Source organism: Camelus ferus, chromosome 5, assembly GCF_009834535.1.
Source record: "Camelus ferus isolate YT-003-E chromosome 5, BCGSAC_Cfer_1.0, whole genome shotgun sequence".
Classification (NCBI taxonomy): domain Eukaryota; kingdom Metazoa; phylum Chordata; class Mammalia; order Artiodactyla; family Camelidae; genus Camelus; species Camelus ferus.
In genome coordinates this window covers 58,436,024-58,452,139 of record NC_045700.1, presented here as the reverse complement: position 1 = coordinate 58,452,139, position 16,116 = coordinate 58,436,024, and the positions used below count along the sequence as shown (strand labels likewise).

Genomic DNA, 16,116 nt, shown 5'->3' with positions numbered 1-16,116 from the left:
AGTCTAAAGAAGGGAACTTTGGATACCACTCTGAGGCTCTAGCTTTGAAACTATTACAATTATTTTATTCACAAGGGCAAAAATTTGAAGTTCTTCTACCAAAATGGCTTTCCAAAGCACTAGAAAGGTTTCTCTTTTGAAATTTCAAGCCCATTGTTGATTCTACAGTGTTTATTTGTCAGAAAATTTAATTTCCAGGTGAAGCAAATTTAACATATTGGCAATATCTTGAATCACCCTAATTGTATCCACCAAACATTTGCAATGCTGCACTTCGTGAAAAAGGAATATTTTGGTTTGATACACTAAAAATGTGTCACTAATCTACTGCTCTATAACTCACTGGAGAAATCAGAAAGTAAGCTGAAATATTTACCTTGCCTCCGGGAACTCCAGGTGAACCAGCTTCACCCTTTGGACCCTAGGGATGGGCATTACACGATTAGGCCTCTGTCAGAAGCTATGTTACGTCAGCTTAAGCAAATACACACTTGACTTATTTGCATATTGTACAATTTGTCAAATCTTGAGCTATGTGCTCTTTCTTCAGTTCCTTTTATTTTACAGAAAAATTCAAACTTTCCATGTAATAGTTTTGATTGAATAATTTTTCTTTGTTTTGTTAATGACTACTTCAAACTAAATGTTAAAACTCAGATTCCATAGCATGGGAAAATGCAACAGTCAGTACTTTAGAAGTGATTACTATTTATTCTTTGGATTTCTGAGTTTTGAAAACATAGCGTGCGACTTACTGGTTCACCAGGTTTTCCATTCTCTCCTGGAGGACCACTGGTTCCAGGCAAGCCCTACAAAAAAGCATATTTGTATTGTATAATCCCTTCAAACATTGCTTATAGAAAAGCTTCTCTTACATAAGTATGTTTCTGAAAATATACAAAATATGGTTTTAGCAGTCTTTTCTAGGTGTTAAAAATTTGCAGCTCTCAAAATTCAATGACAGAGATATGATCATCATATCTTGTAAACCCATGCTCAAACTTATGTTCTAGTCTTTCTGCTGCTGTGCATAAAAATTAACTGATGAGTATGGTGAGATAATTTAGCTATATAAATTTAAATTACAATGAAAATAAGTATAAACATATAGAATTATGTGAGCTTATTTTTTTAAATTATGAGTGCACTCTTCCTGGAATAGATGTGGAAATTATGCCTGTCTATTAACATTGCTTATTATTTTATTTCCAGTTAGAAGACAGATTCAACATATTTCAAGCTTAAGATAAATTGTAGGCAAAAAAAAATTGAACTTTCAATAACTCAACAAATACAGCTATTAAAGGAAAGTACCAGTAAAAGTAGGTGCCCAATGAGATTTAAACAAGAAGTTCTTACTTGTAATCCTTGTTGACCAGGGGGTCCTGTGTCTCCTTTGTCACCACCTGGTCCCTAGGGAGAAAAATATAATGAGATGCTTCATTATAAAATATCCTTTCATATTTGATCCACACAGTTTTCATTCCAGCGGGCCAGTTGCTTAATTTAAAAATTAACTGTGTGAAGGAGGGCAAAGTCTGGACTGTAGAATTGACACAAGGCAGTCACGTACAACATAAACTGTATTCCCATGTCAGTATTTCGCTAGCTAACTGAACACACAAACTTCATAATTGCTTTGGTGAACTACAGTGATATAGTGTCAGAGACTGTTTAATTCCCAAAGTCTTCCCTTGCCCCACTCCCATCCACTTCCCTCTCCAATTTACATGAGTAAACTTACAGTGGGTCCTGGGGGACCTTGAGGTCCGGTTTCACCATTCTTTCCAGGAGGACCCTAAAAAAAAAAGAAGTTGTTAGGGAAGCAGAGATAAAGACAATAGAGAGTAGTCATAAGGTTGAACATAAATGCCTCTCATAGAAGGCTGGGAACGAGTGGATGAAAGTACACACCTGAGGGCCAGGACCTCCGGGGCCGCCTCGTTCTCCATTCTTTCCAGGAGCACCCTAAAGAAGCAGCCACTATTTACTAAGTCTCCAAAGGCGATCATTCATTATATTGTCCCCCCATGTTTTTGATCTGCCTCCTCCACACACACATGCACATCCTCAATCAAAACTACTTTCTTGAACTAGGTTTCCATAAATGTTGGAAACCTAGTTCCAACAATCTTGGCCCTGAAACTCCATAAAAGTGCTTTAGTTCCCTAAAGGTGGTATTTGATTTTCATTTACACTTCTGTGCTTTGAAGTGGAGATCAATTTTTGACCATCTGTACTCCCATATGGAAAGTAAAGGCCTTCTGTCAAATACATATTGAAGAAATGAATGAAGGAACTCACATCATTTCCTTTAGGACCAGGGAAACCCATGACACCAGGCTGACCTCGGGGACCAGGTGGGCCTGGGGGACCTGATCGACCACTTTCTCCTTGACTTCCCTAATGAGAAAAAAATTATATTAATAGAGGTTTGATAAAAACCTGATCAAAATATACAATAAACATCAAAGCTATACAAAATACATTAAAGCTAATCCAAACTGTGCATTTCATTATTCTCTGGGCTTGTAAAATGAGATGTTAAAAACATACTTACAGGAGGCCCTGGTTTCCCATCACTGCCTGGTCCTCCAGGGCTTCCGGGCATACCCTAAATTGAAAACTTCAGTCAGTCAGCTGATTTTCAAATCATAATTAAAAAAAAAAACTATCTGTAAAAAGTTGAGATTTTCACTTATATGTAGCCTCGTATTTGCAAAACCTTTTCTTCTGTCTATAAAGTATCTTAGTCAAGTGTTCCATTTTCTGTTCTTCACTCTATGCTAGCTTAAGTTTTCTTAAAGGAATTTTGTTTTGTTGTTTTGAGCCTACAAAAGGTATAGTCTGATTTAAATTGTTTTCAAACGTTCTTCATTTGCTTTTCCTCTTAGTAAATGACAGTGTCAATCAAACAGGTGTTTCTCTTTACCCTCAATCCTGGACCTCCAGGGATGCCATCTCGGCCAGGTTCTCCAGCAACTCCTCTGGGCCCTGCAGGGCCTGGACCACCACGCTCCCCAGGGGCACCCTACATGGTGAAAAACCAACGTGTATTCAAAACAGCCTTTGCTGACCTAGATGTTGACAGTATTTAGGTTGCAACTAGAGAACTTCTTTTGGTCCTTTAAACAGAGGTGGGGTGTTGCTGACAATCTCAGTACAAATCACTGTTACCTATCAGCTTGGGCTGTCGTATTTGGAAATATTTTAAGGCAACTTTGATAAACATCACACACTTAAAAAAGCAATATTTGGTGAACTTAGAAATATATTTTGGTGCATATAAAATCAAATATCTTTGATGTTATAAAATCATATTTGCATTGCACTTTAGAGCTTTTGAAGAACTTTCAGGCATTTTAGTTTAACTTATTCTTGCAGTGATACTGAGATAAATAATTCCCAATTGACAGATAAAGAATTTTCATTGAGGTTAAGTGACTTTAGTTACAAAGCTAGGAGCAGGGGCTGGAATCATTGTTTTACATTGGAAGTTATTAATGCCTTTTTTTTTTTTTTAACTCCAACAGGTTTCATTCAGATATTTAGATTTTAATTAATGGGAAACTGTATAGAAGAATATAGCTATGTGTAGCACTAGCATTTATAAAAATAGAAACTAAAGTTAATTACTTTTTCTCCTGGAAGGCCATTTGCTCCAGCAGGTCCTCGGAACCCAGGCACACCCTGGAAATAGTGAAAAGCAAATATTTCAGTCCAAAGCATTAAAACTTCTTCATAATTCTCCCATTATAAAATGCTTCAAAATAATATTCGAGATTGAGTACTACTCAAATTAAGAAAAAAACATGGTTGCCTCCCCCTGAAGGTGAGGTTCTATTATTGCTTTCCTTACAGATGTCCAGGGGTAACGCACCCTTTCTCCTGCAGCTCCTGGAATCCCATTTGCACCAGGTTCTCCAGGTGAACCATCTTTGCCGTCTTCACCCTTAGGTCCTGGAATACCTGGAGAACCAGCTTCCCCCTATGAGAGGATCCCAATATAGGAATAATGATTGAATTTCATGGCAAAGTTTTTGCCTGTTTAATTCCAGATTGTGTTATACATTTCTAAGAAATAACCAGATCTGTTAGGGCAATACTTACACGTTCACCTCGTGGTCCTGGCTCTCCTTTGGCACCATTCTTACCAGGTTCACCCTAAATGAAACATAACCTTGGCTTAAAAAACAGAGAGAGTAGACTAACATCTAAAATCATCACCAGTCACACCTGATTCAATTATAAAACCAGAGTGAAATCAATATAAATTCAGTGGAACAAGAACAAAGAGCCTGCTAGTTATATTTTTATTTGGAGACTTAAGCCGCTCCTTTTAAAGACGATAAAGGAAAAATGGGCCACTTACTGCAGCACCTCGCTGCCCGGGAGCACCATTGGTACCAGATGGTCCTGGAGGACCGCGGGCTCCCATCAGTCCAGGAGCTCCAGGAATGCCGGCGGGACCCTAAAACAACGATCCAGGAACCTTAACATTAGCCAAGCTTGAACTTCCTTTTCTGAACAGCTACCTTAAGTGTATTGTCATGCAAAATGCAAAGGAAGCCAATAATGTGTATGTGGTTGAGATGAGAGTGAACAGTGGTGGCATCTTACCATTTCACCTTTGCCACCAGGACTACCACTACTCCCAGGAGGGCCCTAGAGGGGAAAAAGAGCATATTAATAATAATGCAAATAGTGCATGTATGTTTGAAGTTCTTTATAGAACTGTAAAATCAATTTACTGGTGAGTGTTGTGCTTTATATAGAGATTAGGTGATTCCTCCAACTATAGCTCAACACATAAAATGTAGCAAAAAATTATCATTATCTGGATAAATTAAAGATATTATGCACTTTGTCAAAATTACTAAATAAACACCTAAGGAGAAGAGGTTTTGTTCCTTCTCTGAATTTTTCTAATTGGTAATAGTTTGGGGGCACATTCTTCAGAGTATCAGAGAACTATCCATCTTCTACTTCATCCTGCGTCATAAAACATAAAATTCATAAATTCTAGAAGAGTACAAACCTTAAAAACTACCAATTTCAGTACTAATCAAATCAATATTAATTCAATATTAATCACAGTAGAATCACTGAAGAGAACTTAGCAAGATTTTTTTCAAAAAATTGATTTTAATTGATAGCAGCATTACAACGTATGCTTTCATGAAATAAACGTGGCAGTATCTCCCTCTGAGCAGCCATCTTTGGTACTTACAGGAGGACCTGGAGCACCAGCATGTCCCTGAGGTCCAGGCTCTCCTCTTTGTCCAGGGGAGCCACCTGCACCAGGAGATCCGGCAGGTCCAACTTCACCCTAAGGGATAAAGTCCTCAGTAGTCAGGCCCCCTTGCCAGTTCTAACCTCTTAGCCAGTTCACTATTCAGTCCTGTTTAAATCCATCTGCCAAACGCTGGAGTAGTATGACTAGATACTCTAACTAAAGCACAGTATTGCTCATTAATCATAAAGACAGAGAGAAATGATAATTAAGCATATGACTGTGTTATCTCTGTTCCTAGAAAGAGACTGGAAGAAAAGACAAGACATCAGAAGAGCTCAGAACAGCTGAATGCTGGGGATAACACCCTTTTTGGAATCAAAAGTAGGACTTTAAAGATCTACGTAGATCAAAGAAATCCACTTGACTGCAAAATAATAATAATAAAATAATAATAATAATAAATTTCTAAGAAGCAATCCAATGATTTTCTGTTGTCTCCAAGACATACTTTACATTCTTCTTTAGAAATACATGTTTACCTTAGCACCAGGGGAACCAGGGAATCCTGCAGTTCCAGGGGGGCCAGGGGGACCCTAAAAATTGAGTAAAATTTAAAGAGCTCTTAATCAAGTAAAGGAAAGTTAACACTACTAGCAAATAATAAGTGACTATACACACAATACAGAAGACAATTATGCATATAAAAATAGTATTTATCATCAGAGATGAATATTACGTAGAGAAACAATGTGGTAAAATAGATCTTAGAAAATTTGGATTCCTCTGTGCCCGATCACTTCTGCCATAAATTCTGTGACTTTCTACCAGTTACTTAACCTTGAACTCTCATTTATAAAATAGAGATAGCATTATTACCTATTTTGTAGGGTTCTTTTAATTATCATATCCTGTAGTGGTCCTTAACTAGCATTGTAAGCACCATATGATGATAGCAACTGACCAAGTATCAGAATTCTGTTTACAGGCTTAGTGTTTCCAGATTGTTTCTAGATTTTATTTAGTGTCGCTCTGAATTAGATATTTATGAGCCATATTTAGTTCTGGGTCTACAACCCATATGATTTCAATATTCCATAATTTCATAACTTCACATCACCTTGAAGCACATCAGAGTTGTAGAAAAAGTTACTTACTGGCTGTCCATCACTTCCTCGAGCACCATCGTTACCTCGAGACCCCTGAAAAGAGAAGTTTGTCTCAAATATCTCCTTATTTCTGAAAGGCTGGTCACAAGTAATATTTTGACTAAAAGCCTGACTCAACTGACTTGACCTTTCCTCAAGTATATTAAAATCTGCTTACTAATTGTATACTTTCAGAGTTAAATTGTTACAATTCTTATATAAACAGCAATGATCTGATGTAGCAAGATGAGATTCTGTGTTTTACAGAACTGAATGTGAATTAATGCACATGTGCCAATCTAACACTTTCAAAAATTCTCTACAGATAATAACCGTAATATACTTATTTTCTTCCCTATAATTATGGCTCAAATTTTATGGAGATGACGTTCAGTGTGATTTTATAGAAAATTTCCTGCAGACTGGCACAGCCTGAAACTGACTGAGATTCTTAACTGTGATTTGGGTTGTAATTGTGTGATGTCAGTAAGAATACTCACTGCGGCTCCAGGAAGTCCTGGCCGTCCTCTCTCACCAGGAGCTCCTCTTGGACCCTATAGAATAAGATTGAAAGTGTGGTCTTACTTTAAACTAGACATATATAAGAAGAGTTGGGGAGGGAGCGAGGCAAGTTTTGGGTTAGATGGAAGTTAATAGTAAAACTGAAAATTACATGATAAGAAGCATAATTACCATGGGTCCAGGAGCTCCATTTTCACCTGGAAGGCCATTTTCACCCTAGAAACACATAAATTTGTTACCAATTTGTGTAACAGGAGAAATCTATAGTTTTTTAAGCAGCATATTGTGAAAAACCTATGGGAACCTAAGAAAAAGATTACCTTTTAACAATATTAATTTTTTGTTAGCAATCTTATTTACTATAAATCTCAATTCTTGCATTTTAAAAACTTGAGAACTAAACAGAAGTAATCAGTATGTTACTTGGGGACATAGACAGTTATCCACTTCCACTGAAGTTTTAATAGAATACCTCAATTAGTCGCTGTTATTTAGCTCCTAAAATGCAAAATTTAGCTAAATTTTAGAAAAACTTTTAAAGCCCCAAATATAAATCTTATATATAACATAACACTTAAATGAATTTGTTGATGAAAATACGATTTTGTTATGATTTACCTTTAATCCAGGAGCACCTGTTTCACCTTTTTCTCCATTTCGTCCATCAAAGCCCTATGAAATACATAAAAGTAGAAGAAATGTTAAGATATGTTAACAATTTAGAATGGTTGAAAATGTTACATTAAATTTTTTATAACTAGCTTTTAACCACATAGCACTATTTTCAACATGGACATGAATAATTTAAAACTTTAAAGTGCATTGAAGACTTTGAACCTTGATTTTATAGTAAAAAAAAGTTGAACTAATTAGAAAGTAAAATTTAGTGCAAATAAGAAGTTCCCTTAACTGTAGTTGCAAATATCAGTTTCATAGATTTTATTTCTATTAAGTTGATAGATTTTTGGCTCAGTTGGTTGACTCTACCTAATGTTTTGCATAGAATAAAGTCATTTGAGTCAACCTGTAAATCATACTGACTAAGTCAATGAATAACTCTCAATAACATATTTTTATTTTTTCTGACAGTAGTGATAAGAAACTTAAATTATTCTTTCACAAGTATTTTCCATACACTAAAACCAGCTTTATTACTTTCTGTAAAATAACTACTTGGTCTGGTCAACTAATAAAGTTGATAGACTTAGAAAATCAAAGCAACCAGTCAGAATCAACCATTTGTGGTACACACTCAGTTGCATAATGAGATTGGGTAGGCAAGTAAATACAGCCAAGTGGAATAACTGATAGTCAATTTAGAAACTCCACTTACTCTGTGTCCTTTCATACCAGGGAATCCAGGTATGCCAGCTGGACCTTTGATACCCTAAAAAATAAGAAAGAAAAAAGATATTAATGAACTTTCAAATAGACTCACGATCTAGTAGTAAAATGCCTTCCAGTATTGAGTTTAGTTTAATTTAATTACACAATAATTTTCAATCTAAGATCACTGTGATTCCTCCAACTAATTCACTGGATGCTGAAGACTTACTGGAGGGCCAGGCAGTCCTCGCTCTCCGGGTCGTCCGGGTCTTCCTGATTCCCCCTAGATGGAGAAATACGGAATGTATAGAAACTTGTGTAAGAGAAAACACATCGTAGCCGATTAGCAAACTGATTACTTTGCATCTTCCTCACCAAGGACCCATGAAAATGGCTGGGCTAGACATATGGTTGTGAGAACAGCTTTCCTAGTAAAAGAAAAGGAGACAGCTTCTCCCACCTTGATATAAACTTATAAAAAATGCAGGCATCACTCAACACTGAAATAGTATGACCATCTCTCAATCCAATGAGAAGAATTTGCCATTGGAAGTTAAATAGGAAGGAAAGAATGGCATAATATTAATGGTGTTTTAAGTTTTCAAGTTCACTGACATCAGTTTCTTCATTACAAGAGACAGAGAGAAGAAGCTGCTTCTGTAGTTAAGTGGTATATTCACTGGATGAGTCTTCTTGACAGTCAATGGCATATTTAGGGGTTTTGTTAGTTTAGAATTCAAAACACGGTATATGTAGCAATGCAAATACTATATAGCTATTCAAAGGTTAATATGAGCTAAAAAGTCATTAAGGTATCAACAATTTCTTTAGTAAGGTTTTTCTGTTTAAGATTCTAGAATATGGGATATACTATTTAGAATATTCCAAGTTTAATTTTGCTGTATCCCCATTCAGTCATTAAAAACTTACATCTTTTCCGGCAGGACCAGATGGCCCTATAGCACCAGGAGGTCCTGGAGGGCCCTAAAAATAAGGAAATAAAAAATAAATATACATGTAGATCTTTCTGTTACAATTTATTATATATGTGTATTACTAGAAAAAAACTTTAAGAAAACACTCTCAATGTTTCTCATCATGAAAATGACACACTGAGTTAATATTATACTATTTTATAGCCAATTTTTACTGTTTATTAAACTTATTTTTATAAAAACTGAACGTGTCTTGTATCTGTATCTTATATCACATTTATATTTTTATAAACCCAAATGCACTTCTACATTTTTGAGATATTGAACTTTTAAATACATAGATATTTCTAAATATTTTGACATTTTAAATTAAGCTAACTTTACCTTATTTACACAGCATGTTTTCTTGGGAAACTCTTTTAGATTATGCTTATTTTTACTAAATTAAGCTTTAAAAATTATATTTCAGAAGAGTAAGCATGCTGGTGAACTGAGTGACTACAGAAAAATTAAATCTATATTTAAGAGACAGAGAATTTGCATTCGCACTAGGAAGTGAACCTTTGTGGTGGCTAATTAGTCAGAGAATTCCTAGACTGAAATAGGAAGTGTCTCTAAGATATCTAAACCTTTAAAAGAGTCCAAAAGATCTTTGAAACCAGTTCAATTATCATAAAAATACAATTTATTATTTTAAAATGTGAGCATAAATTTAATCTCTACTTTGTAGAGTCTTACGGTTATGTTTCAGAAAAGGAGGGTGGTTTCTATATAGACATGTCAATTTGTTTAATAGAGATTGAATTGTTACTTACTGCAGGACCAGCTTGCCCAGGTTCACCAGGGGGACCTTGGTATCCTGGAGAACCCTAGTGGATAGAATAACATGTAAATATTTTTTAATTAACTTAATCTTCATATGATTCATTTACATCCTGAATGGTTGTTACAATTGGTATTATGCATGCTGGAATGGCTAAGTTACAGTTAGGTCTGCATTAACTTGATTCATACAATATGCACGAAGATGAAATCACCACAAATGGCTATACTTACAGGGGCACCAGGATGACCAGATGCACCAGGGGGACCAGGTGGGCCGGGGGGACCCTGAAACATAAATTCGAAAGATAAGTACAAAATAAATGCATCTGAAATACACTTTATCTAGGCATCAGAGATGCCTCTGGAATGATACTGTCATCTTTAAAAATAAGAACAATATACTTCTCATTATGTGATAACTATTCATGGATATAACTAATTTTATTAGATTTAAATGAAGATCTCATCCCCAAAACTTCATTCTAAGTGAAATTCCCTCAGGGTTAATAAAAATTATTGGTAAATGTTACAAAATGTTAGCCTGAGTTTACCCAAAAGGCCATTCAGTTCCCCAAAAGGGCCTGAGATGCCCCGACATTTGGAAAAATCTACACAAAATACTATAAGAATCTTTACAATATTAAAATGATACTGGAACCAGTAGAGAAGCATCTTTTGCCTGGCAGCCAAACTCAATGTGTAGAAATATTTATCTGCATACTGTAAATCCCAGTTTCTAAAAGTAATGATGTAAATCAACCCAAAAGTTCCTAACTGTATCAATGAATTCTGTTGACATAAAGGTTTATATAGGCCAACAATAAATTACACTTAAAACCAATTGATTTGTCATTGTTCAGAAACACAGATTAAGCTAGAAAATCTTCAGTTTTGTAGCATACTATTTATAAATACTGATAACAAATTTATAAACTACAGTTAAATTTTCTCTTGCAACTTCTTTTCTGGAATTTTAGTGGAATTTTTAGTTTTTTGTTTGTTTTTTAGTAAAAACTGAATATCTGATTGAAAATTAGAATTCATAATGTGAATGTAGCTGAGTAACACCAAGTGTTTACATAATATAATTTTCCTTCTGGCTTCAAAAGATACCAAAAAAAAAAAAAAAAAAAAAAATCACAGGCTCTAAAACTTCTAAGATCAATAAAATTCTCTTTTTAGAATTTATACCAGTTAAGGGTCTTTAGCTGGTCATTTAGATCTATTAGCTGAAATTTTGTTCTCTCTAGCTTTAGAAGTCACAAATATGGGGTCCAATGATTTGGCAGCAATCCTCCAAAATCCTTGGAATCCAGCTTCACGTCTCATTGACGCATACATACCTGTTTCTGGTGGTAAAATGAAAACCTTCCCTAAGGTTGGTGCTCCTAAGAGGCTGTTCTTCAACAAGGGTCATTTACTTAGGCACCATGCATTGTGGGCACGTGCCCAGATTTCAATGTTTTTTGCTATTTTCTTCTATCAAAACTCTAAGTCATTTCCATTGAGGGAAACCCTTTGGGTACAATGTGAATGGCTATCATTTACAGTAGCTGAACTTAAAGAGAATAAACTCTGGAAATCTTTGGATTTGATTATAGGGATTTGAGGTAAGATGAATTGGGATTTTGGACAGTCATCACTTGGATTGTCATCTAGAAAGCAGTGTTTCATTCATGAACGGACATTCAAAGAAGATTCTGAACAACTCAGGTGAGAAAGAGGGAAAGTGGAAGTGAAAAATAACAAAGTTTGGTTAAAATTAGGAAATATATGAGTGTGAGACCTAAGCATGAAGGCAGTGTGCCCCTGGTATGGGTGGTTGTGTAAAGAAGGAAGAAGTGGCAAAACAGGCATGAAATAAGAGGCGGTGAAGAAAAAATGAGTTAGGATAGAAAGATCATGATAATCCTACCATTTCCTTTCCCAGACTTAACAAAGAATAAGCTATTTTGCACAACTCTATAATAACACCGTATTACTAGAAGAACAACCATTCAAGAGTTAACCAAGTGGAAGGCTAAATAGTGCTCTAAAATGCTGACAAGCACTTGTACATACAGCTGGCCCGGGATAGCCTGCGAGTCCTCCTCCTGCCACTCCAGCCTTGACATCATATGACTCATACTGGGGAGAATAGTTCTGTAGCAAAGAGACCAGATAGATAAGATCATGTTGATATACAGATCATAGTTTTGTTTTGTTTTTTCAAAAGCATTTAAAAGAAATGCACACAACATATATTCACTGCTAGAAAGTTTTCTGCATGCCAGAGAGTGTGGTAGGTATTATTTAATGATCTTGCTAATTCTATCTCTCTGTAACTTTAGATACTAGATATCCTACAGAGGCACTTGCTCATGCAATGCAGAAATCTTATAACTAATGTTAACCCTAAATAATTTGTTCCTAGCTCTTACTAAAAATATTGTTTCTAAGTGATATCCACAGCATTAGAAACATAAGATCATAGACTAAGGCTGAAAGAGCCTTGAGAACATATAATCTGACCTTTTCATTTTGGGCAGAAAAATGGAGATGTCAAATTACTTTCTCAACAGTTAATGATACCAGTAAAATTTATACACTTGGTTTCTGATTAATATACCCGACAGATTCACTCCAAAATGAACATCCCCATAGAAAACAAGCACAAGAACAATAGAAAGTCTCATGTGCTTATTGGATTGTTTTGGAGATTGTTTTATTTTGAATTCTAGACCTTGCAATGGATTCTGTTTGGTACCAAGATAAGAATACGTTAGACTATAGCCTTTGCTTCCTGTTGAATTGATTTTTGAAAAGCATTAAAATAAAAAACCCATAGTGATTTGTATATGTGTTTTCTAATTTCTCCTAACTCCATGCAGCAGAAATTTTGTCTTATTTATTTGTTTGGTTATTTGTTTTACATGCAGAGTTAGTTGGTTGCCATGCTTTTCAAGAAGAGCAGGATGTGCTCTGAAGGCTTGGCAAGAGTAGTTGCATAGACAAATAATCCTGTTGACTTGATGTCAATAAGGAGTGTTCATAGCTCTTCAACTGCTTTTGGTCCAAACTTTCAGAGGCTTTACTATCAAGGTTATAAGGGTAATAAGGCACAGTTGCAGCAATTCTCTAGGTTAGTTCTTTGGGGAGTTGATGGTTCATTTCTCAAACATAGTGCATATATTTTATGCCTGCTGAGAAGTTGGGAAGTTTTGTAAAGATATAGTAGTGATAGCATTAGACTTGGAAGGAAAAGTAGATATTTATAAAGCATTTAGAATGGTGCCTAGCACGTGTAAGCACTAATAGGAATTTGTTAAATATATAAAATCAGAGAATAGATATAAGGAACCCACAGAAGTGAGATATAATATAGACTAAAGAACAGAAAATAAACCAGGTAGATTTAAAAGGGGCAATCTTTTAGTCTGAGAATTTCTCACCTGGCCAGTAGTAGGGCATGATTCACAGATTCCAGGAGGGCCGGGAGAGCCAGGGGAACCTGGCTGTCCTGGAAGGCCAGGATCGCCATTTCTCCCAGGAACACCAGGAGGGCCCTGAAAAAAAAAATCAGAGATAAAAATCAATAAAACATTGAAAAATCCTAGTGATTTAGAATCATTATCAAATGGCAGCTTCTATGCTTTATAATATATGGAATCAGTATGGTACACTTTCTTGGGAAATCTACATTTTTACCCAAATCATCTGAATAATCTCACTATAATTTATTCCTTTGTATACTGACATATATTTTACTTTTTCAGACTGATAATTGGGATGAAGACATTATACAAAGTTTGGGAAATCTGAATTTTGAACTGCACAATTATTGACTCTCAGTTTGAGTTACTGTGTGTCATTATTTAAATATATGGTACTAAAGGAAACATTTCAATGATGAAAGTTCAAATATGGAAAAGCTATTAGAAGAAAAAAAAAGCAAACTAATCAAGGATCTAATTTCATTCCACTGCCGTATGTTTACTTACTGGATCTCCCTTGGGGCCTTGAGGTCCTTGACCATTAGGAGGACGAGTGGGCTAATAAATAGAAAAAATATAGATTAAAAAAGTTACACAGCTAGAAACGACTTTCCCATGAAGTGTGTCCCAATTTCTTATCCTAAGTCACAACCAATCCCTGGTTTCAAACAGGAGCATTCACCTTTTACTTGTAATAGCCATATAATTGTTTGACATTACTTTCATTTCCTTTTAGGCTCCTATGACATTGGGACTACTTATTCCTGTGTTTAAATACGAATCTTGAAGATGTACAGATTTTCTTTAAACTCACAGCTGTTGGAGGCTGTGGGCAAACTGCACAACATTCTCCAAACGGGATCTCGGGGTTGGGACAGTCTAACTCTTGGTCATCACATATTATGTCATCGCAGAGAACAGATCCTGAGTCACAGACGCATATTTGGCATGGTTCTGGCTTCCAGACATCTCTATCCGCATAGGACTGACCAAGATGGGAGCATCCTCCTTCAACAACTGGAAAACAAGACAGATGCTGTGGAGTTTTGTATAAGCAAAAAAAAAAAAAAAATCCAAAAATTAAATTGCCAAGAACATCATATTCTCCCTACATAATTTGCTAAGTAGTAAGAGATTGTTTGAAATACCAAGTGTGTTTTTTACCATCAAATTGGCACACCAAGGTCAATTTTCCTTAAGGCCAGTAAGTATCTTAATTTTGCTTATAGTAAAAATTTAACACCAATGGGAAACCCATAAGCACTTAAACATTTGCTTATTAATTGTGTGATAGAAAACAAGTTTTTCTATCCAATTGCTATTCTTTGTTTTAACTATAGGTGGGAGCATAACTACAAGATGATCTTTGTCACTAACTCTGAAGACTTTCTGGATTTTATTAACTTAGTTGAGAAATTCAGGGGAAAGCTGAGCTACTTTTGGCAGCATTAAACTCTTCCAGATTGCTGGGAAAGCCTTAACAAAGCTTATTGTATGTATTGAATATCACCGCTAGCTCTGTTGGGCATTAGTAGGTCAACATAATATGACATAATAAATTGTATATCCCATATGGATGTAAAGAGGTTTCCAAATCTTAAATATCCAAATTGAAAAAAAAAAAAGTTTTTTTAAACAAATATTGGCAAAGAACACATAAAAATAGTTGGGAAAAATATGAATCATGACCATGTGTATTTGTGGCTTAAAATGGTCAAAAATGTGCTGCAACCAAAATTTTAGACTTGCTTCCTAATTATATGTAAGGTACTGAAATTTCAGCAGCTATTAACAGTGAATCAGCTGAGGGGTTGCCAAAACAAAACCTGGTCTCAATTCCTGAAGCATTAGCTGTGGATTGTGGTTGAATACAACTTAAGTTCCTGAGGATTACTATGAGAGCTTCCCAGGTTTTGAGTAAATAAATAAGACGTTTCTAAACATCTGCAAAAAGTTTTGCAAACAACAAATCATATGCTTGCTCAGTATTTGTAGTTTTGTGAAACAATGAAATTTTATTTTCTCAGAGCGAAGATTTGTAAAAATGTCTGCGGAAAAGAGGCCTGCTTGGGAGGAGGCAAGTGGTTTAACTACATCTTTTGGTGTCTTGTGGCCAAGAGGCCTTTGAGAGGGTCCTGAGATTTTTCCATCTGGGTATTACATACAGCTGCGAAGGTCACCTTTTCAAGTTCCCCTTTTTATATCCTCTTCATATCTGAAGTTATGCTAAATATTTTGGGTTTAGAGGTTTAGCTGATTCAGTAAAAGTTCACTCAAAAAGGAGAATTTTAGAACCAATGGACTCTACAGTATCCCTCCAGTCCTCATTTCCATTTCTGTGTGCAGATACAACTTTAATGATATGGTTCCACACCCTTGATGGAGTCAAGAAGTTTAAAAGTCCATTCTTACTTGTTACAACTACTCAGTGTGGCTTACAGCTAATGAAAGAAATCATGGTTGTTTCCCTGCAATTTTAAGTAGACAGAAAGAATCTGTTTATTTTAAGAAGTTATTTTAGGTCCTCCTCCATGTTTGAGACAGATGAGAACATTGGAAAGAAACATCGTCTAAGCTTTTAAAGGAGAATTCCTTTATACTTCGTGAACATAAAAGCTGAATGCCAACATGCTTACATAATGAGAATGAAGGAG

The 16,116-nt window shown here is 35.5% G+C and overlaps 1 protein-coding gene across 2 annotated transcripts in view; it reads right to left on the bottom strand.

Annotated features, from left to right (window-relative positions):
• The window catches only part of COL3A1 (collagen type III alpha 1 chain), a 39,246-nt gene that overhangs the window by 14,243 nt on the left and 8,887 nt on the right, over window positions 1-16,116 (bottom strand). The window contains exons 2-29 of one of the 2 annotated variants that reach the window (XM_006189232.3): window positions 14,277-14,479; window positions 13,970-14,020; window positions 13,421-13,534; window positions 12,051-12,131; window positions 10,221-10,274; window positions 9,980-10,033; window positions 9,160-9,213; window positions 8,459-8,512; window positions 8,237-8,290; window positions 7,522-7,575; window positions 7,075-7,119; window positions 6,882-6,935; window positions 6,391-6,435; window positions 5,776-5,829; window positions 5,231-5,329; window positions 4,621-4,665; window positions 4,373-4,471; window positions 4,111-4,164; window positions 3,881-3,988; window positions 3,637-3,690; window positions 2,933-3,031; window positions 2,561-2,614; window positions 2,305-2,403; window positions 1,915-1,968; window positions 1,745-1,798; window positions 1,360-1,413; window positions 756-809; window positions 377-421 (exon numbers count right to left, since the gene is read on the bottom strand). In XM_006189232.3, the coding sequence (XP_006189294.1) occupies window positions 377-421; window positions 756-809; window positions 1,360-1,413; window positions 1,745-1,798; window positions 1,915-1,968; window positions 2,305-2,403; window positions 2,561-2,614; window positions 2,933-3,031; window positions 3,637-3,690; window positions 3,881-3,988; window positions 4,111-4,164; window positions 4,373-4,471; window positions 4,621-4,665; window positions 5,231-5,329; window positions 5,776-5,829; window positions 6,391-6,435; window positions 6,882-6,935; window positions 7,075-7,119; window positions 7,522-7,575; window positions 8,237-8,290; window positions 8,459-8,512; window positions 9,160-9,213; window positions 9,980-10,033; window positions 10,221-10,274; window positions 12,051-12,131; window positions 13,421-13,534; window positions 13,970-14,020; window positions 14,277-14,479 (1,943 nt within the window). The remainder of the gene's footprint in view (window positions 1-376; window positions 422-755; window positions 810-1,359; window positions 1,414-1,744; window positions 1,799-1,914; window positions 1,969-2,304; window positions 2,404-2,560; window positions 2,615-2,932; window positions 3,032-3,636; window positions 3,691-3,880; window positions 3,989-4,110; window positions 4,165-4,372; window positions 4,472-4,620; window positions 4,666-5,230; window positions 5,330-5,775; window positions 5,830-6,390; window positions 6,436-6,881; window positions 6,936-7,074; window positions 7,120-7,521; window positions 7,576-8,236; window positions 8,291-8,458; window positions 8,513-9,159; window positions 9,214-9,979; window positions 10,034-10,220; window positions 10,275-12,050; window positions 12,132-13,420; window positions 13,535-13,969; window positions 14,021-14,276; window positions 14,480-16,116) is intronic. The other variant, XM_032479899.1, reaches the window with a different exon arrangement.